Below are 26546 nucleotides of genomic sequence, written 5' to 3' on the forward strand. Positions count from 1 at the left end.
AGGCAGACTGCATTGCTGAAGTCTCACTGTAGATTGGTCTGGGGGATGACGCCACTGTTGCCCGCCAAAACCAGAGCTGGCTGCCGCTGCTGTTCCACTGGCAGAGTGGCATGGCTACATTCTCCAGACTTGCTACATTCTCCAGACTCACTCGCTTTCACCTCAGGGTTTGATTGGCTGAATTTAAACCAGGAACTCTAGCTGCAAGGGAGGCTGGAAAGATGTGTGTTTACTTTTCAGCTTCTGAAGTGGAAAGTGGACTTCTCTCCTGAGAGGGGGACTCATTCCTCTAACATAGGAAGGTGCCTCAGATGATGGGCTACCTAAAAGAATGACCAGAGTCCTTTGCTAGAATAACCTGAGACCCTGAAATTTTGACTGTGACACAAACAGAAGTTTCTGCTGAAGCTCCCCAAGCAGGGACTTCCTCCACACAGGAGGCTCCCCAGATCTCCTCGTGGTTCTACTGGAAAGTATGAAGAGTAACAAACAGTTGATGTTATACATTAATGCTCTGATTATAATTTCATTACATCCTGTGGAAGTTCTCACATGATGTTTTAATATAGGGACACAGGAGGGCACTCTAACCAACCAGCAATAAAGAGTAAATGGTTTCATAGCCTAGGCAGTTTAAAAAAAAAAAAGGATATTAATCTTGTTGAATATATATATATATATACTTTTTTTCCAGGTAGGATAACCAACTTTGCAGGAGTACCAAGCTCTCTGTGGGGATCCACTTGTGACAAAGGCCCCCAAAACACACTCTCAACACTGTCCAGTTAAGGTTCTGAAGACTATAATTTGAGCATCTCAGAACAGAGAAGGGGATTTTTGACCCCCAGGTTTCCCACTGCCTCAACCACTGAAGAGATGGAGACATGGTTCCCAAGGGCTCATGTTTAGAGGTCAGTTGGCTAAATCAAACTGAGGGAAGAGAGAGAGAGAGATCTGGTTGTCAAGACTAGCTTCAGAACTGTAGCCTGTCCCATAACTCAGTTTTCCCATCTGTAAAATGGAGATGATACCCAACTTAGTCTGCATAGTTTACCAATGGAGGAGAGCGGTTGAGGACGGAAGCAACGTTTCTGGCGGTGCTGTTTACCACCCTCGTAAAATGCACTGAATTTTACACTTAAAAAAAAAAAAAAGCCAGCCCGCTTTTTTTTTTTTTTTTTTTAGCGCACAGGAGGGACAAAGCGTGCTCCGCTGGCAGCTGGAGTAACAAAAGTAACCAGGATAGGTCGCAACACTACCAGCTCCTCCAGGCTGGTTTCCCCACACAGATCTTCCAGGCTGGGGCCCCGACATCAAGGAGGTAGGGGCGCGGTGCTGCTCGGGCGATTTTCCTCTCCAGGTAGGAGCCGGACCGGTTCCTGGCTCCGGCGGGGTTATTCGAGGTCAAAGGTACAGTCTTGCACAGCCAACTCAGGCTAGAACCAGGCGGGATGGCGGGGCGCAGCCCTGCCGGGACGCTTTCTACCTCTCCCATTCCCAAGGGCTGTTGTGGCGCAGCCGCCCCCTAGCTGTCCCGGCCGCCGCCCGGGGGGTGCCCGGGGCTCATTCCCGGCCCCTCGCGCTAGACTTGGACTCCTGGCCAAGGTCGGAGCGCTCACCTCCACGTCCCGGGGTGCGGCAGGCTGAGCACCCGTGGGAGGAGCAGGGACGCGCGGGTCAGTAAAGGGAAGGAGAGGAGGGAAAAAAGAGAAGGGAGAGGAAGAAGCTGCTTAATTCCACGGAATAGGTAGTTGTGCACGTTGGCGGAAACTTGGCGCTGATTACGCGTGAGACACCCCCCCCCCCCAAAGCTTGGCTCACTGTTCCCTTTGGGAAGTGTTGCCTGGCATCCCTCTAGTCCATCCCCTGGTGCGATAGTGCCTACCACGTGGCAGGCGCCGCACTAAGCGCTGTCTTTTAAATTCCCCAACGTCCCTAAGCGGCGGGAACGGTTACCACTCTCGTACTGGGGACGAAGTAACGGCTTTGGAGAAGTTGGGTGACTTGCCCTGGGTTTTGCAGCTAGCGGCGGAGCAAGGACTCCAAGAGGGTTCTGAGCGATCCTAAAGCCCAGGCCACAGCCCGGAGCCCCTCAGCTCTGCGAGTTATTGTCCCATCACGCCGTCTGCACCTGTCGCGGGCCTCGCTGGGCAGGAAAGCAAGAGGAAAGGGAGAAAAGAAGGACCACAGGCTGACCAGGTGGCTCTCCTTCATCCGGCCACTTGGCACGGGGCGAGGAGAGATTATTTCGGGCACGGGGATTGCTTTGCGCCTTGGAGAGGATAGCCTTCCTTCTCCAGGGTTCGCATCCGCATCAGGAGTAGGGGTTTGGGGCAATGTTCCCCCTGGGGTGTCAGGGGCGAGTGGAGTATCTAGGGTCCGGGAGGGGGCACTTGGAAAAAGTGGGGTGGCTGCAGTGCGGCTGTCTGCGGAGCCGGCTGGGGAGGAAGCGAGGCAGCGTGTGCGGAGCGTCCACGCGGTGGGTGTGCGGCGCTTTCATTCAAACTTTGGGGAGTCTTTGGTTCGGGCGTCAGCGAAGGTGTGACCAATCAGAGTACGGGGAAGGGAATAAATTATGCAAATCGCCATCTGGCGATGGGTCAGATGACTTCAATACTTTAAAAAACTACCTCGCTCGCGGTGTGACAGTGGCGAGCCCTGGCTTCCCGCGCGGGCGGCACGCGTGAGGGCAGATCTGGTTCTGGTTCAAGCCCCTTCATAACCCACTCCCTCCACCGCGCGGCTTAGTTTGGCCAAGTTTTCATTTTCCACCTTCTCCACCTTCAGCTGTCTGGGGCCACTCTCTGGTTGAGAGGGGGCTGCCCACTTCGACTCTTACAGGCTCAGACTGCTGGAAACTCCGAGAGGTGTTTTTGTTTATTGTCCTTTTAAAAGCCCTCTTTGGGGGAAGCGGGTGTGAAAGGGAAGGATGAGAAACTCCGTTCTTCTGCTCTGCCTCTGGAGAGCCTGTTGTTGCTTTGCCGCGGGAGGCCCCACACCCCCTGGTCCAGAGGGATGGCTGCAAGGTAACGTGCATTTATTTTTATTACCACCCCCACAACTTCTTTTCTGTGCCAGGTCCCCTCTGTCTTGCCCGCCCTTCTTCAATCTTCCTCGATCCTGCGACATCCTCCTTCCTTTCTCCCTGCGCTGTCCATTTGCTCCTCCTAATCAGCCTTGCAGTCCACTTGTTCCTCGGCGCTTCTGACGAGGGCATCCCCAGCCAGGCACCCAAGAAGCCGCAGGCTGGCGGCTGCGCTGGCCTGCGCTCGCTCTCGCCCCACTTCCTTGCCGTTATGTGGTTCCCTTATCTGTGATGTCCAGTCAGCAAAGTTGGCTGCCAGCAGCTCTGTAACCTTGTCTTCCTCTGTGAACCTGGAGTTCTCGAGGCAAGAAGGTTGTTAGAAAAAGCTCTGTTGCCTGGTGCCCCCTTTTAAAATCGTGGAGTAGGTGTTATAAAAGTTAAGGTATCAGGGTATCTGGCTTTGTTTTGATGAGTGCTAGCCCTGATCATTCGATGAGTAACTTGAGCAGAGAAGTGGCTGGGCTTATTCCCCAGGTTGCCAGCCATCTCTTCTCCAATACTCTTTCCAGCCCTGGCTCTTCCTCTTCCTACCTCTCCTCCTCTTAGCTGCCAGCTTTTCTTCTGAGTTCTGCATGGCAGTCTTTTCTATTGGAGGAAGCCTACCTTGGAGGAGAGAGGGTAGGGTCACCCAGCAGGAGTATCAAGTCAATTAGTTAGGCAGAGGAGGGAGAGGAACCCCTGAATTACACCCCATTGTTTCATCTTCTGCTATTCTGCTGGGGTTGGGGTCGAGTGATGTTGGTCCATGTCAGCTTATGTGCATGTGGAAGGGTTAATTTGAATAAATGGGAAAACCTTGCTTTACTTAACATGTTCCCAACTCTAGTGCAATTGAATGGGGGTAGGTTGCATCTCTAGTTCATTTCCTGGAAAGTGCTACCAACTTCCTTCCAACTTCTACTTTCTGTGATTCTGAGTATTTGGGGATCATTTCATTCATTTGAAAAAGTATTTGTTGTGTAGTGCCTTCTTCCAGAAGAGGGGGTTACAGCCGTGAACAAAACAGGTGAAAACCCCTGCCCCCAGGATCTTACACTTCAGAGATGGGAAGACAAATGGTCAAGTAATTAAGATATATAAATAGTGCTCAGTGTTCTGGAGGAAAGTAAAGCGGAAGAGGAAGGTACAGAGGGCTGGTGGGAGAAGGTGGCGTGGTTTTAATCGTGGCCAGGTTTCCTTCACTGAGAAGCTGACCGCTGAGCTTCTGAACTTTAAGGAGGTGACAATGCGCCCTGAGGACATCTGGATGAAGAACTATCATGAACTCCCAGAGGTTGAAGTGATTCTAGCCATAAGTAGTAGGAATGAGGCTAGAGAACTCTCGGGTCAGAGAGTCAGGTGCTCAGGTGAATGTTTTGTGTCAGTATAGGGGTTTATCCACAGGTCGGTGCCAGGAAGCCAGCAGACTCCCTTTCCTTTTCCCCTAGACTTCCTAGCTAGTCTCTCTGCTTGGTTATCTGGGTAGAAATTGGGAGATGTTGAACTAGTTATGTCCATGTTTCAAATTTCTGCCAGTTTTGTTCTGCTCATGCGTATTTAGTTGCATTTTCTGAACCTTATCTTTTTACGTCTGGTGCATTGTTGTCCTCCCCCTTGTCCCCTTCACCACCACCTCCCCACCACTCTGATCTCTCCCTGACTCCATTTGCTTCTTAACTCTGGTATTCGTTGAGCTCCTGGGATGATCATGTGTTATCTTTCCCCCTGATTTCTGGGTGACAGAAGAGTTTGATTTCTAATTTCCTAGCTGGTTATTAAGCTGGTTTCCAGGATGGTTGGAAGGGTGCTTGATGGGGTTCATTTGTGACCTTCTGAAATAGTGTGATGGCAGTACCTAGTGTTACAAGGCCGTAGGGACCATCAGTGACATTGGCTGTGTTTTGGGACTAGGGCCATCTCCTAGACGGCACTGTGTGGGTGCAGAGGATCTGAAAGGAGAGATTTTGCTGCTCCTACGAGCTTCCCCATGGCTTCAATAATTTATTTAGCAGGCTAAAAGAATGCCAGGCACATGTCTGGTACTGCCAGGAGCACTGAGGATGCACAAAGTCTTTGAAGTAAGTGTTGGAGTCGAGACCAGAGCACTACGGGAAGCCCACTGCATAACAGGTCAACAGCTTCTTACCTCCAATTCCAAGATCCAGATCTTTCAAAATTGAAACATGTGTTCGGTAACTAGTTTGGCAGCAAGACCTGGCCTTACCTGACCTGAACTCTTACTCATTTGGCAGCAAAAACTGACCTGAACTGACAGGAGGATATTTGTAAAATTTTTTTTTTTGCCCTTGAGTGTGAGTAGCCATGTATTTCCCTGCAGAAATATTATTGATGTGTTAGATTCATGTGGAGTGCCCCCATACCCCATTGGGGGTGTTATATAATAGATGTTATATATACCATAATGTCTTTCTAAAATCTAAACATTTCTGAATTCTGAACCTCGATGGGTCTCAAGTATTTCAAGAAAAGAATTGAGGACCCATACTCTGAAAGTAGTAATTTGAGAGAAGGAAGGATAACTCATTTGGATAGGGCAGAGAAAAAAAAACAAGAGAGACTTATTTTTTTCAGATTCACAGTAATTGATACTAGTGACTAATTAATACTCTTAAATATTGATAAGACGTCCCTTTTATGACATCTTTGCAACCTTTCTGGGAGGGGAGGAGGAAACATTCTGAAACCCGGACAGGTTAAGTCACTTGCTCAAACGTGGACTAGAACTAGACCCCAGATCTCTCACCGCCGCAGCCTGCTCGTGATACCCATGCTCTGGTCTTTCTCCCCAGATGAGCTCCACAAATCCAGTGATGTACCAGCTGCCGCCAACCCCCCTGTGAGATTTAACCTCCGCACCTCTGAGGACCCAGACCACGAAGGATGCCACCTCTCTCTCGGCCACAAGCAGCCCTTAGAAGACTGCGGCTTCAATGTGACAGCCAAAACTTTTTTCATCATTCATGGATGGACGGTGAGCCCGGGGGAGGGATCTCTATGGCTTTACATGAGATTTGGTTTCCTTTGTTTTGGTCAATTAAAAAGAATACTGGTGCTTCCAGATTCCACTCTCTCTCCCCCTCTTTTCTTGTGGGCTGCTTGTATTTCAGACAGCTGTGAAGAATGTAATGGGCACTTCGCTGAGGGGGCAATCTAGACTCCAGCAGGGTGGTATTTAACGCTGGCACACAGCGGGCTTTCAGAAAGTGGCTCTCCTGAGGGCAGCAGCCCAGCTCCACTGGCTCTTAAGGGGCCCTCTAATTACACTTAATTACATTGGTCAACCACCGCCTCGCGGGGGCCATCCCTCCGTAGGAGCTGAGCTACACTGAAGCAGCTTGACTGGCTCAGAGAGACTGTGAGGAGCCAGCTGGCCTGGATGGCTGGCCATGGCTGGCATGGTGCCCTGGTGTTTGTATAGAGATGGCTCCGTTTAAAGGCATTGGGGTCTTTATGTGCCCTAGCTGAGCAATTCACGTTGAAAGGCCCATGACAAACTTCAACAAAAAAAGGACTTTAGCGCTCAGCCTCGGAAGCTTTTGACCACTGAGGGATTTGTTCACTTATATAATGGCAGTCTGGAGGAAAATGGTGCTATTAAGTGAGAGATTTCTGCCTGGGCTAATTGGGAGGGGACATTCCTCCTCTGAATGATGAGAAATTCATATCCGTTACATGCTTTCTGGTTCTTTAGGTCTATCACCAATGGCTGGGTCAGGCCTGGCGGAGGGGGTAGGAGGCGCCTACCTATGTACCGTAATTGAAGAGATGATTAAGGGCCTGTCCAGCCATCCTCACCCTACAGCCTATGATTAGAATCATGCATTCGAACCTTTTTAAAGGCCCGCTGTCAAAATGCAAATACAAACTGCCTGCCACTTATAAATGGCTTGCATTCCAGAAAGTTCTTTTGTAATCTGCTTGGAACTTGGAACAGCAGTTTCCCATAGAAGCAGGATTGTAAATGGCGTTTGGGTTCCCAGGCGAGGCACAGAAAATCTCTTTATCTAATAATGTACTTGTGGATAGGTTTACAACTGGACATGGTCACCATTTATACTTTGTTTCTGTGGGAAAATGTGTTCTGAGTTCTAATTTGGCATTCCAGAGACCGATCTTCCTTACTCTGGGGTCAAGATGGATGGCAGAAATGGGTTGTGGGAAGGGGTCATTAGTTAACTCTGCATTTGCCTAAGAGAGCATCTCCCTGCATCTCCGAGAGAGAAACTAACTCTCCGGGGCAATACTTCTCAGCTGCTTTTGAATGATGGGGCAGGCTACTTACTTGCCTTACTGTGACCAAGACTCAGGCTAACCTAAGGCCAGCATCGCCATCAATATGTATCTCATATAGTGGTCTTATCGGTCAGTGGGACAGCAGCAGAGGACACCTGCTCTGAAAGTTTTGATGGGAAAAACTGAAGATGTAAAGAGCAATGGAAAACAAACACCCATGTAGCAATCCTGTCTGTGGCTGGCCCTGCTCATGTGCAAGTGTTTGGAGCCTGGGTAGCCAAGGTGAAAGTCCTGGAAGTGGCTTTAGAGAGGTTCATGGAGCTGAATTCCATATTCATGAGGATTTCTGAAACCCAGAAGAAGAATATTTGTTAAATGTCCCCTTTTCTCTGCAGATGAGTGGCATGTTTGAAAGTTGGCTCTACACACTCGTGTCAGCCCTGCAGACAAGAGAGAAAGGAGCCAACATCGTGGTGGTGGACTGGCTTCCTCTGGCTCACCAGCTTTACAGAGATGCAGTCAATAACACAAGGGAGGTGGGACACAGCATTGCAAAGATGCTTGACTGGCTGCAGGTAATGGGACCAAAGGGAGTCCATCTTTCATGAGTGGGACCTTGAACCCGAATCCTCTTAAGAAATAGATCAGGCTGTTACAGTGAACTTCAGAGGTCTGAGAATAACTTTGAGATTCAAATTTTTACTGAATGAAGTATTGCTTGAAATACTTGGAAGCTGGGACTTCTAGAAAGCTTTCTCATTATTGATGCATTTCTGGGTTTTTCTTGTTACTTTAACTTGTGTGGAGAAAATTTGCCTTATAGATTGTTACTTGCTGATGCCCTCAGGTTGGGAACGGTCAGGAGCTTGGACCAGCTGGTAATCTTAGATACCTACTGAAGTCTGCTCTTGCATCTGAAGGGTGGCTGAACTGAGGGTGGGAAGTGTTGGTTCAAACAAATGCAGCCTAATGCCTTGCATAAAATATGTATGGAAAACAGATCTTGAGGTCCTATAAAATTTCCCTTTTATAGGTTAATGATGTGCCTACGGTCAGTGGGCTTAACAGGAGACTGGCAAAGTGACCCAATTATCTGGGCAATGACCTTCCTTAGAAAAGTCCAGGGAATCTGGTGAATTCTGGCCGAGTTCTGGTCAGGATTCTTGAACAGTCCCTCAGTCCTCTGCTTAGGTAGTTTTGTTGAGCTTGGTTGCTGAGCTGTGGGTCAAATCCCCGCCTCCTCGTGCCCCCAGCTGAGTGCCCTGACTGGGTATACCTGTCTGGGTACCTGTGTGAGTGCCCATGACTCTGGGGTCCCAGGTGGGCTTGTGGTGAGGAGATCGGCAGCTCCTGGGCCTAAGAGGGCAGGCAGGAAGTACCCTGCGGCGGGCTGTGGGTGGCACTTAATTTCCAGTGAGTCTGGTGGCTTTGACCTCCACACTGCCACCCCTCCCCTCCCCACTCCCCCCTTGGATACTGCCAGAAAAAACAGGAACATGTAGGGGAAAGTTCAGGTATGCAGCTCCTAGTCACAACCTCCACCCTGTCCCCAGCGCTTGGCATTTGAAGTGCCACCAAGTCCTTTTCATCTCCCCTTACCTGGCTGTATCCCATCTGTGTGGCACCATCAGTGGTGCCAGCCATGCCCCGGCTCCCATGTCTCTTTCCCGGCATGATTGACATTGAATTGGTGGTGTCCCTGCAGGCTCAGGACCACACTCTTCACTCACACACTCCTGTGACTTTCTGCAGGGGCAGGATGACTTTTCTCTCGGGAATGTTCACTTGATTGGCTACAGCCTTGGCGCTCACGTGGCTGGATACGCGGGCAACTTCGTGAAAGGCACTGTGGGCAGAATCACAGGTAAGCTCTGCTTCCTCCGCTGACAGCTGATGCCAGAGCTCCCTCGGCCGCTGCGCCCACCTGGCTTTTCTGAACCAGAGTGCACCCAGAGAGGCAGCTGGAGTGAGCCGTAGAGGGTTAGCTTTGGGAGACACCTAGGGAACATCTAACCCAGGGCTTTTCAAATTTTCCTTTTAGTCAAGAGCCCTTTTTGCAGATTGAACTTGAGCAGGACCCCAGTCTATGAAGCACATAGAGGAGGTGTTTTGGGTGAAGCTGGGCATTTGTGGGCAGTGTTAGCCTTGTTACTTGGGCCTCTCCCTTCTCCGGAGGGGTCTCAGGGTCCCAGAGCATCAGGGAGCACAGTTTGAAAACCACTGTTCTAGTCCAGCAGGTGAGGTAACACCCAGGGGCAAACATAAGACTCAAGGGCAGAGCTGGGGCCGAGCCTGGCCTGTGAACTGGTGCTCTCTTCCAGCCTCTGCCCATCGTACCCCAGGACCTCAAGGGAGAGGAATGAGTGGTGGACTGTGGTTGAATTCTAGTTCGTATTTCACCCGCCAACGTCCTCTTTCCAATGTTTAGCTGGCATTCTTATCAGGGATAACTACCTGTTTAGGAACAGTGGTTAAACTATGTCATTAAAGAGACATTTCTGATATTGGTACCCAGGTTGTCAATAGAATATCGGATTTTCCATCTTGGTGACCTTTTGATGTGAGAGTCTGATTTAAATCATTAGATCATTTAATGATTACAAAAACTGGGAAGGATTTTCTTTCCCAGTGTGGGGCCCCCTCAAACACACACACGCAATATGGCTTCTGTGAGGTGAAAATTAAGGGCAAATTTGTTGCCCTGAGCTTTTACCCCCTTCCGAGATTCTTTTATTTGTCTGCTCTCCCAGTTTCTCCCTCACCTCCCACATATTAAAGGTGCAACCTAAAGGAAAGAGTTAATTTCTTTCCCGGCAATGTTTTCGTTTTGAAACAGGACTCAGGTAGAAGGAAGTTCTTAGCTAAAGAATGATTTAGTAAAGGTAGAATTTCAGGTTTCAGCAACAAGCTGGTAAGGTACATTTAAAAATATATACATTTGTGAATATATATATATATTTTTATTTGTGGAAAAAAGGAAAAGTAAAGAAAAAAGAAAAAAGAAAGAAAAAATATATATATTTGTGACGTTTTAGTGACCTTCCTCCAACCATTGTCCCCAGGGTTAGGTCTAATGAGTACACACACACTCCTCTAAATCCAACTATGTGATTCAGCACAGCTTGAGAGCGTTTTGTTTTTTTTTTTTAAATTATCAGGACAGATGGATTTTTTTTTTAAATTATCAATTGGCCTGCACTGTCTAACGGGCAGTGATCGTCCGGCCACACGTGACTGCTCATTAACCCGTTGCTGGAGCAAACCCTTTGGTTCGGCCTCAGCCCCTGTGGGTTCCGCTGTCTGGGCGCCCCTCCCAGCCCCCAGGGAGAGGCGTGGCGTTGCAGAGCCAGGCCAGCTGTGCTGGGACTGCAGCACACACGAGGTCCCCACCAGAACGCCAGATCCCTACCAGAGTGCCGGGGCCGGAGTGTCCTTGGCAACAAGGACAAGCTGCAGCTCCTCCCTCTCCCTGTTTCTAAATCTGAAATGTGGTGGGGCTGGTGGGCGTGTTCCAGTTCTTCCCCCGGCCTGTCTGGGTGGGAGCTGCTGAGATGCGGGCTTTGCGGACAGAATGCTAATCAGCCGTCTGCAAGGAGCGTCAGGCCGCCGTGTCCTGCGCACAGCGTTTCCCTCTGGCCTTTCTCTGTGGAGTGGGGGCCCCGGGGTGAGCATGACAGGAGGGAGCGGCCTCTGTCCAGTTGCCAGGCAGCACCTCAGAGGGTATTTGGCTGACCTGACTCACGCTGCTGCGCATGTCTGATGGGGGAAGCCTGTGCCCTCTCCCCAGACTTCCCAGGGTCTGGGAACCCGGTGGTCCTGACTGGTAAGAGGAGCAGAGACGGCAGCTTGCGTGGGGTCCTGAGGCCAGTGATGTTTTTATCCAGAGGCCCGCAGAGGTCCTTCACCTGGGCCTGCGGGGGGTACCTGAACCCCAGCCTTGCTCGGATCGGAGAGCTGTGGACTGGGGTTGCTGGAGTTTTACCTTCTTAGGCTTCTGAGGGAATTCCGTGATACACTGAGGAAGAGGTCGTATATTTCTAATTAAACTTGTGTCTTGTGAGCTATAAATAAATAAGCAAGCAGATTCATCTGTACATTCAAGAAACATGAGTTACATGTCCACCCTGCAGGCTCCGGGCTAGATACGACCAACTGTCAAGCACCCAGCGAGTGGTACTTCACACCATCTCTAAGCCGCACAGCATCTGGGCAAGAGGATCTTTTGGGCTTCATTTTACAGACGGGGAGACTAGGACTCAGTGCTTAAGTAACGGGCCCCACGTCTTGCATGCCGAGGAGCAGGACTGGGATTCGAACCCAGGCCGTTGGATTCCAGAGCGTGCACCTCACCCCTGCACCACGCTGCTGCTGTTCCGCTGGGAGAGATGAGGTCGCTGTTGTAGTGCAGCAGGCTCTGCCCTGCTCTTTCCCTGTGTGTGTTCATGTGCATACAAGAGTGTGTATGCGTGTGCATGCCTGTGTGTGTTCCATTTACTGGACAGGACACCTTTGGAGGAATCTGACTGAAAGGAAGCGGTGATTCTCCAACTTCTCTTTTTGGAGGGGATACGTTCACCCTCCCATTCTTAGTTAACAAGTGAATTGTGCAACTTGTCCCCAGAGTCCGCGGGTCCTGGCTGTGTGTCAGGTTGGGTCAGCCTGCCTGCCAGCCGGCCTTTCGAGAAGACCCGTCAGCCGCCTGCATTCCTCCAGCCCAGCTTGGTTTCCATGGCACTGACCGTCTGGTGGAGACTTTTGTTCACCAATACAAGAGCCCCTCTCTCACTGGCTGCAAAGCAGAATGTTCCTCTCTCTTTCTTTCTTTTTCTTTCTTTCTTTCTTCCTTCCTTCCTTCCTTCCTTCCTTCCTTCCTTCCTTCCTTCCTTCCTTCCTTCCTTCCTTTCTTCCCTTCCTTTCCTTCCTTCCTTCCTTCCTTCCCTCCTTCCTTCCTTCCTTCCTTCCTTCTTTCCTTCTTTCTTTTATTCCAGGGGACACGGTGAGAGGCTGCCTGTGTCAGTATCGTGGTCCTTGCAACCAATGAGAAGTCATTCTGGGCTACTCTGGGAGGCCCCCCTATTTGTGCCATCTTTCTTTTGGGTCCTGGGCCAGAGATGAGCCCCCAGGCAGCCTGGGCTCCCTTTCTGCCTCCGTCATTCATACGTTTTCCTAAACTTCTCTAGAAACGATTTCGCGTTTTAGTCTCTACCAGTTCTCATGACAAGTGAGTTCTACAAGTTTCCTGTCTACTCTGGACAACAGCCCTGCCTTTTGTTTATCCTAAAATTACCCCATCTCTAGTTTGACAGTGTGTTTCCTGGTTTCATCGCGCTGGGGTCTGGGGAACACTGTTCTGTTTCCCGTCTCCTGCTTTCACAACTCTGTTCTTGGTCATACCTCCTCCCTCCCTTGGTGTTTCCATATCTGGGCTTCTCAACCTCGGCACTATTTACATTTGGGACCAGATAATGGTTGTGTGGGAACTGACCTGTGCCTTGTAAGATGTTTATCTGCATCCCTGGCCTCTATGTGTTAGATGTTAGCAGTTTCTTCTCTCCCTCACCCTCAACCGTAACAACAGAAAATGTCTCAAGACATTGCCAAATATTGCAAAATCCCTCCCAGTTGAGAACTGTGGTTCTAGACTAACCAAATCCCCTTCCTCTTCTGCATGTAATCTTTTCTTAACTTTCTCCAGGTCCTCTCTCTGTGTCTGTAGGGCAAACAAAGAGCCTTGTAGGTTAGGATGAATCCAGCTCCAATGGTTACTTAAGCTTCATGATAGTAGGAAGTATTTACACTGACAAGCACTTAGTCTCTTAACAGCTCACACGATCTGTGTGAATTGAGACATTAAGTTTCCATTCTATAGATTGTACTCAAGCATGGAGCTGTTTTTCAAAATCAGGTCCACAGACCAGCTATTTTTAGGATCACCTGGGGATTAAACCCATATTTCTGGGCTTCGCACTGGATCTACCAATCAGAATCTCTCAGGGGTCGGGGAATCTGCATTTTATGCTTTGCAAATTCTTTTTATTTTTGGAGTGGTTTTACATTCATGTGGTTTCAAGGCTGAAAGATGGTGAAAGTATCTCTTCTTGTCACTGTCTTCCCAGTTCCTGCCCTGCCCTCCTCCCTATCACACGTACACACAGGTAACAGATAATACAGGGGTTTGTGCGTCCTTCCCGAGTTTTTCATAGCTCCACAGCAGAATCTGAACTGGTAAGAAGCTCCCCAGAGATATTCGTGCTGTATCAAATGTGAGAACCTGTGTTCTCTGCAGTGTTGCTTGCCTGTCAATGCAGAACATTTGCAGGCGAAAAGGTTTCTTTTTGCGGCTGCAAAAGCAAGGCATCCTGGAGGCGTGGAATATGGATGCTCAGTGTGGCTGGGGTACCCTCTCTCTTACTATCTACCCCAGGCTTGATTCAGAACTAAAGGAAGGGAAAGAGTTAAGTCCAAATACAACGAGCTCAGTTTGGGGAGAATGAGTCTTCCCTCCAGAAGGGTAGGTAGCTTAGTTATTCTGTCAAACTTATGCTAAAATTAAGGCTGTGAAGGCTCTCAGTGGCAGAATAAATGGCAGAAGTGGCTTAGTCTCAGCCAGCCCGTGTTCTTTCTAGAACTGCTCCAGTTCTGGCAGGTGTCCTCAGAGCCAGGTGTCCGCTGAACATTGTGGCCAGTTTACTGAGCCAGCGAGTTGTCAGGATAGGTGAAGGCTTCAGAAGAAAGCATAAATACCTCTCCAGCGGGCACCACACTGATCACGATTCACAGGGCAGGGATGTCTTCATCTTGACTCGCCGACTGAGCTTTCCATCACAACTCGTTGCCTCGGTGCCCCTGACACAGCGGGTCTTGGCTCCTTCTTCTGCTGCAGGTCTGGATCCTGCTGGGCCCATGTTTGAAGGAGTGGACATCCACAAGAGGCTGTCCCCTGACGATGCGGACTTCGTGGATGTCCTGCACACCTACACGCGCTCCTTTGGCTTGAGTATTGGGATTCAGATGCCTGTGGGTCACATTGACATCTACCCCAACGGGGGTGACTTCCAGCCGGGCTGTGGACTCAATGATGTCTTGGGGTCAATTGCATATGGAAGTGAGTTCCTTCTCATTTGTTTTGACTCTCTTATCACATCTCCTCCTAAATCAGCCAGAGCTGTTAGTACTCCCTACAACATCCATTTTACTATTCCCACTTCCCCACCACAGTGGCCGTCCAGCACTGTTCATCCTACAGCGCATCACCCTGCAAGCGTATTGACAGCCTTCCCATGGTCCTTGCTCTGCCTTCTTACGCTTTAAGGTCATAGTTATTATTGATCAGTTTTGTTTTATAACAAAAGAAATACATGTTCCTTGGGGGAAAAACCAAGCATTGTAGAATTGCACAGAGCAAAACGTAAAAATACCCCTCACCTCCCACTCCTGCTTTCACTCTCCACAGGTAGCCAATGTAAGCAATTGTGTGTGTATCCTTCCAGTCTTTTTGTTTTGCACATTTGTGTGTGTGTGTGTGTGTGATATTTTTAAAAGTCACATTATTCTGCAACTTTGCTTTTTCAGCCCTAATATAGATTATGGATATTCTTAGACATCAGAGCACACAGATCTACTTACCTTATTCTTTTTATTGTTCTCTTTTTTGGGGGGATAATTAGTTTTATTTATTTATTTTAATAGAGGCACTGGGGATTGAACCCACGACCTCATGCATTCTAAGCACGCAATCTACCACTGAACTCTACCCTCCCCCTTATTCTTTTTAAAGGCTGTATAATATTCTTTAGCATGGATGCACTATAATTTAATTTTTTATGACATTTTAAAGAAGTATAATCAAGATGCTTTCTCCATTCACTTATCATTTATCTTCCTGAATGCCTAAGCCTTTTCCCAGCTGACTTGGGCCAAACTGAATTTTTGCTGCTGAAACTGATGGGCTGGGTTTCTCCTTTGTTCACTGCCTTGCATCTGACAGCATCTCTAAGTCTTGGCCCTGGCTGGCTGTCTCCACTCTGATGCTCTGCTCTTTGGATGTCCCACTCTGTCACTCAGTCTTAAGTTGCCCTCTCCCAATATGATAATATCCAAATAGACCCTGCAGGGCATGGGGGTCCTTGCAAGAGGAGTTCAGCCCCGCCTCAGGGGGAATCAGATGATGGCATTTCTTAAGGTTGGTGGTGTAAGTGGGAAAGGGGTACAGGTGGCTTTGACAAATTTTCCTTAAGTTGCCAGGATTTACTGAAACTATTGGCTTTAGCCTCTGGTTATAAGGCATAATGATGTACTATGGACCAGAAAAATCCAAATTATAGCCCTAACTTTGCAAACAACTGACTGCATGACCCTGAGCAAATTACTTCACCTCTAAGGGCATTAGGGTCATAATCTATAATTGAAAGAATTAGACTAGAATGAGGTTGGCAAACATTTTCTTAAAAAGACAGCTAGTAAATAATTTTAGGCTTTGAAGGCCATATGGCCTCTGTTTCAACACCTCCATTCTGTTGCCATAACGTGGAGGCAGCCAGAGACAATAGGTATACGAAAGAGCGTGGCTATGGTCTCATAAAACTTTACGACAAGGGGTCCGGCCTGCAAGTCCTAGTTTGCTGAGCCCTGGACTAGATGATGTTTAGCATCTGATCCATTTCCAGCATTTTGTGACCACACAACTCTATCAGGGCACAGTGACTTCTGCTGCACAACTGGTCTCCATCACCCTGTTTAAGTGCTTGTCCTGTGTTCGTTCTTGCTCTTTATTGCTTTGTATGACTCAGAGCTGTCTTCCTACCTGGAGGGCAAGCAGTTGAGTGGCAGGACTGGCCTTCAGTCCTACTGAGAGCACATCACTGGGCAAGGGTTAAGAATTGCACAAACAAGCGTACGAACAGCGACATGCAATGCAGTTCTCACCGACGAGGTGTTCGGTACTTACTGACCGAGGGGGCCAATCCCACAGGAGCAGCTCGTGCTGACGGTCTCCGTCTCTCCCTCCCCCAGCAATCGCAGAGGGGGTGAAGTGTGAGCACGAGCGGGCCGTGTACCTCTTTGTCGACTCCCTGGTGAACCAGGACAAGCCGAGCTTCGCGTTCCAGTGCACGGACTCCAACCGCTTCAAAAAGGGCATCTGTCTCAGTTGCCGGAAGAACCGTTGTAATAGCATTGGCTACAACGCCAAGAAAACGAGGAACAAGAGGAACAGCAAAATGTACCTAAAAACCCGGGCGGGCATGCCTTTCAGAGGTAACCTCGGTCCCCATCCACGTCGCCCTGGGGGAGGAGCTTTATTTTTTTTCCTCCTTCTAAATACCACGTTGTAGAACAGGACACATTCCAGCAGTTAATTTAAGTCATTGCAAATCTGGTTATGTTGTGCATGCCCTAGTAAAGTTAATCTTCAAAAAATTAACAATGGGGACTTCTTTTGTGGTGGGAAGCATCACTCTAGGATCACGATATCAGTATCTTAAATTTCTATCTTGCATTTAGCTTTTCAAAGCTGTTCCATATTTGTTTTCTCACTTGATTGTCAACATAGTTTGAGGTAGGACCAACAAGAGATCAAAATGATGCCTTGCATTTTTATAACGTGTTATAAAACCAGAAGGTTTTGTGGGTATTATGGATGTTATTTTACACATGAGGAGGTTGGGGCTCAAGAGGTTAATACCTTGGTTTTTAATTCAAAGTCACACAGCTGGAAAGTATCTAGGTCAGAATCCCCCAAAGGTTCCCCTAAACCCCAAGTTTAGGGCTCCTTCTTCTGCACTGCAGTGACCTCTCAGACCATCAAGCAGAACGAGATCAGAGGGAGGTAGAGGCTGGGCTAGACCCAGAGGATGTCAGTCCCTAAAAACTCACTGTGCTGGGTGACTCAGTTTGGGTCAGGGTGCCCTATGATGACAAGCCAGGCTCACACATGTCTTTATTCTGCTGTCTCTGCAGTTTATCATTATCAGATGAAAATCCACGTCTTCAGCTATAAGAACGCGGGAGAAATCGAACCCACCTTTTATGTCACCCTTTACGGCACCAATGCAGACTCCCAGAGTCTGCCTTTGGAAATGTAAGTCATGTGTTTCCTTTGCTGGGTCCAGGACAGAGCACAAGTTGGTTTGAGAAGGAGAGAGAGCGCAGTCGCGGGCGGACAAGTGCAGGAGAGTGTAGTCTGGGAGGAGATGCGTGGTTCCTCTCTTCTTCTTTATATCCTCTGCTGAGCCCTTGATTCAGAATGTTTCTGGGAGGGAGCTCCTGGGATGAATCAGAAGCATGAGAATTTGCTGTTTCATCTCAGACAATGCCTGATTCCTGAGGCTTTAGGAAATTTGGAACTTAATAAACGTCATCCCTGGCCCGTTTTTAGTTCTCTGTGGGAGGGGCACATAGCAATGTGTACACAGCCACTGAGCACTTACAAGGTGCAAAGCACCACGCTGAGTAATGCTGAGATTGCAAAGTAATGTCATCAGAGGACTCGCTTTCAAGGCTCGGGGCCGACTGGGGGGACCAGGCTTGTATGCCCACATAGTTGTGCACACAAATGGGGTGAGGCAGCCTCCCCCAAGTGCCAAGTGAAAGGGATAGGCAGAAGGGGCTGGGAGCTCTGAGGGAGAAGGATGCCTGTGGGCTGAGAGCAAGAGGACATTCTTGAGTGAAAACGTGTCTTCTTTGTGCTTTCTCATGTCTGTCCTTTCCTGGTCCTATTCCCCCCTAGGAAGTAGCCTAAATGGGGAGATGCTCCTGTCCCCCCCAGGAAGGGTTTTGATAAGAAGCTGGGGTGCCATGGGCAAGGTCTGCATGAAGCAGAGCTGCGCTCCCACCTGGTCCTGCTAGTGGGACGCGGCAGGCATGGGGGGGACCTCCTTCTCATTTCTCTCACCTGCTGGGGGCAAGTGCTGCTATCGTGTCACCCCAAGTGGTGCTGCAGTTTTCCAGGTGGCTGGGGACTGACACCAGCTTTTTCCTCCCTTTACAGAGTGGAGCAGATCGGGCTGAATGCCACCAACACCTTCCTTGTCTACACTGAGGAGGACCTGGGAGACCTCCTGAAGATCAAACTCACTTGGGAGGGGACATTTCAGTCCTGGTACAGCCTGTGGAAGGAGCTTCGCAGCTACCTGACTCAACCCCGCAACTCTGAGCGGGAGCTGAATGTCAGGCGCATCCGGGTCAAGTCTGGGGAAACCCAGCGGAAGTAAGTGCCCCACGACCCTTTTCCTGTCCCGTGTCAATGGTCAGCAGAAGGCGTGTGCTCGGCAGCATCCTTTCCTTTGCTTAGCACGCACCTTCCAGCCTTCTGTATCTAGAGCATTTGGCAAAACCTCAAACCCCGTGCAGAGAAAAGTGATTTCCAGATCAAGGCCTCTTGTCAACTGTTGTGCAGCTTGTGCCCTGATCACAGGCCCTCAGCTGAAAGGGGTGGGCCAGCGAGGGCTCGAATCCAGCCCTTGTCCCGTTTGCCAAGCCCTGTGTCAGCCTGGAGGAGTGGAGCTTCTCCTGGACAGTGCTCTTTAGGAGTGCTGCTTGTTAATCTGCTCGCTCTGGGGTCCATGCAACCAAAAGTCTTTGCTTACTCCCTTTCAGAACAAACCAGGCTATCAAGTCTAGGGAGCCTGCACAAATGAGGTCTGCAGGGGGGACCTGGTTTCCCTTGCATCCAATTTTCGGAGCATTAAACCTGTCCTTGGGAGGCTCCGACTCAAGGACATGGGTGGGGTCCTAATGTCAAGTAACTGAGATTCCTCAGTGCCATGCCAGCTGGCATTTTCCCCATGTCTGCTGACTAAGCCTTGCACAAAAAATCCACACCTTTGTTTACCAGCCCCTAAAACCGTGCCTTGGCTCTCTGAGCAGTTTCTGTCTACGTGGAAGCCAGGGAAACCTGGGAGACCTCTGTCTAGCAAGGAGGTTTTCTTGGCCAAGTCCTTCCGCAGACCTCTGGGAGGTCACTGCCATGTTGGGACGGCGGGAAGCAGCCTCCATCCCCTGTGCATGTCCTCCGGTGTTTTCTCCATGGCAGGTCTTCACGTGTCCCGTGTCCATCCATCACCTATGGTGTAGCTGGCCAAGAGGAGAGTGGAGGCCTGGGTCCCTTGTCTGAGTGACTCTGGTCTAGAAACCTGTGAACTGGGGCAGGGAGCAGGGTTGCGGGGGGTGGTGTGCCAGCGGGGGGGGGGGGTAGCTGTTAGTACCCAGGCTGTGGTCTGGATAATTGTGTGTCTTCTCCCTTCCCTTGGCACTTGTAAGTGCAGCCTGAACCTATGTGTGGTAGCAGAAAGATGATCTTTTTTTTCTTTTTTTAAGAAAGATGATCATTTTTATAAAACATTTCAAATTTTATAAACCACCGAGACTTAATACATGTAAACCATTTTTCATATTGGTTTCAGATACAAGATTTTAAAAAGGAAAACATTGGAAAGAGAGTTGAAGCCCCTTTGTGGCCCTCCCCCATCTGATTCCTCCCCCTCCAAACCAAATGCACTAATCTTCCGACATTAACTATTGTTGGTGTGTTTCCCTCCTTCATGGTATTTATGCCTTCATTACTTCTGTTTGTATCTATAAACAACCTATAGAATTGTTTTGGTTGCTTCTGAAATTTACATGAGTGGACCTATCCCTTTAAAAGTTGCTTTTCTCCATTCAACACTGTTTGTAAGGTTTATCCAATACGTATAGATCTTGTCTGTTCTCCTTTAACTCCTACATGTAAACCGCCATCGTGCAAGCAATAGTTTCGCCATTGTTCTGCTGAACCTTTGAGTCGTTGCTGCTTTTTTGCAGTCATAGACAGTGCTGAGACGAACAGCCTGGGACATCTGACTTGTGTGCGTGTGTGAGGGCTTCTTTGGGGTGTGTTGAATAACTGGGCTATAGTATATGTATTCTCCAGCTGGACCGGATATTACTAAATCCCTCTCCAAAGTGGTTGGACCAATTTTCAGTCTTAGCCACAGAGTAAGAGCTCCCTCTCCCCTTCCTCCTCACCTACATTTGGTGCACACTCTGGCCTTTCCATTGGGTGTGAATTGGTCCCCTACTGTTCTCATTTGTATTTCCTGATTATGAGTGTGGTGGGTGTTTATGGGCTGTCTGGGCTCCTGATAAAGCTTCTGAAAGCTGTTCTGAATGTGGCTTTTGTCCTGCTGGTAAGCATCAGGGTCAGGCATCCCACACGTCTACCGGTCACAGGATCATGCTGACCACACACCACCGAAGCTGGGGCAGCGCTCAGGGTTTGGCTCTAAGTTATAGTTGAAATGGTTATCGGCCCACTGATTCTTCCTGTGATCTTGGTTGTCTGTTTCTTGAATCTTTGATGTTGACTCACAGCTGAGTTCCAGTGACACTTGTCAGTGAATATTTCTGAACACTGTGCTGGAAGCACCTGGAGTTCCTCCATTCAAGGAGCTTACAGTCCACGGGAATCCACACGCTATTCAGGGCGGGATATAATGTGTTGGAATAGGACACAACCTTCGTAATGAACTCTGTGCCATAAGAAGTAATGGAAATGACAAAAGCAACGTTTATACAGGGATGTGCCTATTTATTAAATTGGGAGGTCAAGGGAGGGTTAGATTAGTAAGGTCTTGGACAATCGGGACACCCTCCAGAGAGGTTGTGCCTTGAAAGCAGCCAGCCTTTTGGGTAGGCAGAGGGGAGAAGGGGGAGGGGTGGGATTAAAGGCTGTATGAGCTGAATCGTGGGAGACGGCAAAGTGAGACACAGTTTAGAGTGCTCGTAGCAGCAGCAGAGTTCTGAAGCTTCTTGAGTCAGGATTGGCATGATGAAAACTTCCCTTTTCTCCTTGCTCCATCCACCCCAGATCCTGAAGGCACCGTCTGGCTGATGCGGGGTACAGCCATGTGCACCCCGCCCCTGGACTTTTGGCTTCACTGGTGGTTTCTTTTTCCTCCTAGATTGACTTTTTGCGTAGAAGATCTTGAGAGCACCCGCATAGCCCCTGGCCAAGAGCTCTGGTTTCACAAGTGTCGGGATGGCTGGGGAATGAAAAACGAAACCAGGTAACCGGGACCTTCTCAGAGGTTCAAGCAGTGCATGTTGACGGGTCCCCTAGTGTACACTGGACATGAGTCTGGGCACTCGGGACATAGCGATGAACAAAACAGACCAAAGTCCCTTCCTTTATGAAGCTGATCTTCTGCTGGAAGGAGACAGACAAATCAGTGGGATAGACAGGGTGGTGGAGGGTGTGAGTGTCCCTTTGCCTCTTGTTCTACCTCACCCTGTAAGGGTCACAGCCATGGTCCTGCTGGAATGAGGTCTTTCCAGGACTAAGTCCCCAGAGTTGGCACCCACGTCCCCATCTTAGATTGAACTTCTGCGTAGTGGCCAGGGCTGAGGGAAGTTCCTGGGGCTTCCTTCTGGGCACTAGGCTGGACTGGAGAGTTGGGTGGGAGGTAAGGGAGAAGCACAGATGAAGTCCTCTTTTAAGGTTTTCTGGAACCCAGGCTGGTGTGGGTGGATATTTGTGGGCAACTATCCCCCTTTCTGAGAAGCAGGAGTGCTCGTGTGTGTGGCTCTGTATGCCACCAAGGGGTCATCTTGCTTCAGTGTCCCCATTGCTCCATGCTGGGGTCTCACTATTTCAGAATTGGGGAAGGCTGATCTCATGGTATAAGGCAATGGGTACATCCAAAAGGGGAATCTGTCACATACCCTCTGAGCCTAAATGCCTGCTGTGGAGGAGGGCGATGGCCCCCCACGAGCCTCCACCCTTTGCCCCATCCAAGGTACTAGATAATAATCCTGCTGCCATGCACTGAGCACTTAGTGTGTACCCACCGGCATTCAGTGCCCCCCACACATCATCTCATTTGCTTTTATCATCAGGCCCAATATGCTGGTATCATTGAGCTTGTGAACAGTTAGGGAACCCCAGGCTCAGGGAGGTTGAGTCACTTTTCCCCAGTCCCCCGATGGGTGATGGCAGAGTGAGGATTTGAAGCAGGTTGGTTTACCCTGAAGCCCGTGCTCTTTCTTGAGCATGGAGGTACCACTTGCTCAGAGAAGTCTCCTCTCCTTCATGTGGGTATCAATTATCAAGCAGCTGCACCCATGCTGGGGTCCCCTGTGATTAACTGTCTGCCAACCCTGAGGACCAGGCTACATCCCAGCTGCTCTGTCTCCTGTTCAGGAACATCAATGTGACCACAAACTCCGTGATCACAGGACTTGTGGGATTCTGAAAACTGCCCATCTAATTAAGTGACTCAGTCTAGTGTAGGCTTATATGATTTTCTACTATGATAATAATTCTAATTCTTTACGTTTGTATTCAAATTTATACCTTTCCAAATGCTGCCATATGTATTAATTTCATTGATCCTCAGAACAGCCATGAAGATTGCAAGAAGGGTTGCTATTCTTATCCTTATTCTTTTTTTTTTTTTAACATTTTTTATTGAGTTATAGTCAGTTTACAATGTTGTGTCAAATTCCAGAGTAGAGCACAATTTTTCAGTTATACATGAACATGCATATATTCATTGTCACTTTTTTTTTCGCTGTGAGCTACCACAAGATCTTGTGTATATGTCCCTGTGCTTATCCTTATTCTTATATATTTCTTTGCTGCTCCAGAACTTCTTAACAGTTGAGAATGCTGTAACTGCCTCATAATACCTCTTTGAGAAAACAAGTTATCCTTTCCTTTACCCTTAAAGGAGCAGAAAATAATGGGAACCCAAGTCATAAATTAACACCTAGTCACATGTTAGCCCTTGAGTACTCTCTCTGCTGACATGGATACTGTTCACCTGTTCACTGAGAAGGAGACTGAAGTTCTGAGAGGTCCCATGGCACATCAGTGTAGCTGAGACTAGAATCAAGATCTCTTGACTCTGCCTTGCCCTCTTCCTGCCACACTGCAGGGTCTCTTGTATTTCAGATCAAAGCAGCAAGGCATTGATGGTTCTCTCTGCAGTTGTGTGTGTGCATGTGCCTGTGTGTGCGTGTGCCTGCTGTGGGTCAGTGTTGTGCAAAATCTGCAAATGCCAGCATTGAGGTATATGGAACTAGGAACCCCGAGTGGGCTCCAGTGTGGTGTTTCTCAAAGTGAATCTGTGGCTTGATGGGGAAGCAGGAGGAAGGAACACTCAGGACCTTCTCCATTTGTTCTGAAAGGGAAGCAATAAAAGAGTGTGATGAGGTATGTAAGAAAGCTTGGTCTTGAGGTAAACAGAGCTGCGTGTTTGCTATGCCAGCTAATGAATCACACTTCCACGTGGTTCCTTTCAGTCCAACCGTGGAGCATTCCTGAGGGTGCCAGCAAGGGCCCCCGCCTTCCAAACACATGGAGGAACGTTACTGCTGAGGACCCACCTGCTGGAAGGACCCCTCTTGACGCTGGAGCCCTGGGAAGAGCCTGCTTGCTGGGCCCAGCACCTGGCCTCCTGTGATGGCTGGGACTTCTCGCTGGAGCAGACCACGCACTGCTGTTCCTGCTGTTCCTGCTGCTGCTCTAGAATAGCGCTAACTCCAGATCTGTGTGCAAACAGCCGAATGCCAGGCCTCTGTGCACCTCGGGCTGGTTTCTCAGTGACCAGAGGAGCCTGTGCTTCACCTGACAAGGAACCCTGGCCCTGGAGTGGCTCTGTGTGGGAGGCTGTCGGCTGTCTGACCTGACTTGAGTTGTCGTGAGGGGTCTTTCTGCTGGAAGCTGACTCGTGTCAGGATGGCAGACCTGGGACTTATTCACCCGGGACGGGAGAGTAGGTCTGAGGAGGCCCTTGCTGGTGTTGGGGTTCAATTGGATAACCGGCTAAATGTACTGTTTACCTTTTAGACATTCCGTCCTGTTCCCCAACTCACTCTCTGAAGCACACATCATTGGGTTTCTTATTTTCCCATTGCTCCCTTTTTAATTGGACAGATGTTTATTAAGCACTTAAACTTAATTAGCACGTGGCCATAGACACATTAGTAAGTCGCTGCAGACCACTTCCTCATTTGAAACCCAAGGGGATTAAGATGTCTAAACTCCCTTCGAGTTGAGATGATCCATGAACATGCATGTGATCAAAGGCACGCGGGGCACTGGGAAGGCTACAGGATATAAGAGTTGAAGACCCTGAGGGTTAAGTGATTTCGACCTATTTCTTCTTAGTTAACATGCATCCCCTTTAAGCGTGACATCTTTGATCACCAGCAGAGTGGTAAGCAGAGTAGCAGATGTGCTGGGGCCAGAATGGTGACCAATGGCCAAATGTGATTGCTTCAGAGCAAAACCTCTTCCGTGTAGGAAGTTGGAAGATATTACGTAGGTTATACATAGCTGTTTATACAGAAACCAGCACCTGTCATACACAGCTGGTGCCAAGATTTAATTAATGCAGTGTTTTTTTTCCTCCTTGAAATACCTTGCTCTCATATGAGTACCTTTTCTGAGTTGAGCATTGTCAAAAAGCCTCCAATTCTAGATCTCGATTTGAATTGATATACATGATATCTGAGGAACCCTTTTATAATTTTCTAAAGATTTGAACATGCATCACTTAATTAGAGACTCACAACAGGGGGTGAGAAGGGCAGTTACTATTATCTCTGTTTTACAAAAACCCAGGCTTAGTGAGGTTTGGCCACATGCCTAGAACTATATACCAAGTTGATGGTGGAGCCAGGTAAGGACCCAGACCTCCTGGAGGCAATGCCCATGGTATGGTTATCTCTGCGACCTCCTGGAGGCAATGCCCATGGTATGGTAATCTATGCAACTCCATCAAGACTTCTACATCGTTTCCCACCAATATGCCCCAGATATGACAAACCAGGACTCTTTTTCAGAGCCATCCAGAAAACCCTAAACCCTTTTATTGATATGTAACCAGGAGAACGAGAGTGCCAAGTGGTTTGGATTTTTATGGATGAGGTTAATTTGGAAGGAGATGGGATGCCAGGTGGTGGTGGTGAAGAGCAATTTTCTCTGTGCTTAGATTTTTAAAGGGCATTGTTTTAATCTGTATTGTGCCAAAGTTGTATCTTTGTTCAGTGCCAAACCTCTGAAGACATGACCAGTCAAATACCTTAATTCAAGGTATTTTTTCTCAATCCAACGGGGTGCTTTTTCTGTTGCTTCTGTGATTTCTAGCCAAAGTAGAGTTTGTTATTGACTGTGCATCCTGGTTACTTTCTGCTTCTGCTTTTAGTAGCAGAAGCCTTGGGAATCAAATCCCCAGTGGGTCCTGTATTTATACATTTGGCTTGAAGCCTTATTTGTACATAATGATGCTTTTTTTTTTAATGCTTACAATACTATTTATTTCTCAAGTGTATATAATGTATAAAAACAAATATATGGTTAGTTTTTACTTTATGATTAACCCATTTCAAGATTAAAAATTGTTAATAGTGAAATAATAAAAATCTACAAAATTCTTAGTGGTCTGGCAACTCAATTCTTTCTGGGGGGGGGTAATTAGGTTCACTTATTATTTATATACCTTTAGAGGTGGTGCTGGGGATTGAACCCAGGATCTTAAGTATGCTAAGCATGTGCTCTACTACTTGAGCTATACCCTCGCCTCCCAACTCAGTTCTTAAAATTTGAAAGAATTATGACTGCTTGGGGTTTAACAAAGTTAAATTAATGTAGGATGTATTCTCTACTTGGTACTAACTGTTGGTAGGAAGTGGACAACAACTCTTTTCACTAAAGAACAAGAGAAAAATTATTTGGGTTGCAGTGGAAATGCTTGAAGGTGGATGTTAGGAAGAAATGGGGATGGCAGCTAGACATTGGGGGACGCTGGTGAGGATATATGTTTGGTCTCGTGGGATCTAGACAACGGTGACTTAAACCAGCTAGAAGGTGAATTCTCTATTGTGTTGAAGTCCCAGTAGGTATTGAGGTTCTGTTCCATAAAGCCAAGAGGGGTTCAGGCTCTTATTTTGCTGTGCCATTCATAGGATGTCCCCCTTATCCCCACAGTTGAAAGTGTCCCCATCAGGGCCTCTTTCAGCTTGTGGGAAGGTGGAAAGGGAAAGGAGGACATGTCCTCTTTTAAGAGAATGATCGAGAAGTTGCCCACACACTACTGGCCAGAAATCAGTCAGATGATCACACCAGAGGCTGAAAAATACTGTTTTTACTTGGGGTGCCCAGGGGCCCAGCTGAAAATGCAATTACTACTTACAAAAAGTGAAATTGCATAATGCCATCTGTCCATCAGGAATTCATTTTTTATTCCCT

General features: G+C 48.4%; 1 protein-coding gene across 2 annotated transcripts; it reads left to right on the top strand.

Annotated features, from left to right (window-relative positions):
* The first annotated feature begins 869 nt into the window (after positions 1 to 869).
* On the top strand, positions 870 to 25735 carry LIPG (lipase G, endothelial type). Of its 2 annotated transcripts, XM_074355146.1 has the most exons (11): positions 870 to 911; positions 1186 to 1321; positions 5875 to 6056; positions 7714 to 7893; positions 9071 to 9182; positions 14202 to 14423; positions 16331 to 16573; positions 17276 to 17396; positions 18306 to 18524; positions 21256 to 21360; positions 23597 to 25735. In XM_074355146.1, exons 1-11 carry the CDS (start codon positions 885 to 887, stop codon positions 23616 to 23618), a joined length of 1569 nt encoding a protein of 522 aa, XP_074211247.1. In that variant the 5' UTR covers positions 870 to 884; the 3' UTR covers positions 23619 to 25735. The 2 variants fall into 2 exon arrangements, with proteins under 2 accessions (XP_074211247.1, XP_010959690.1); XM_010961388.3 differs by lacking the exons at positions 870 to 911; positions 1186 to 1321 and adding an exon at positions 2285 to 3026.
* Positions 25736 to 26546: the final 811 nt, after the last annotated feature.

The sequence above is a fragment of the Camelus bactrianus genome, chromosome 30, assembly GCF_048773025.1.
Source record: "Camelus bactrianus isolate YW-2024 breed Bactrian camel chromosome 30, ASM4877302v1, whole genome shotgun sequence".
In the NCBI taxonomy this organism is placed as follows: Eukaryota; Metazoa; Chordata; class Mammalia; order Artiodactyla; family Camelidae; genus Camelus; species Camelus bactrianus.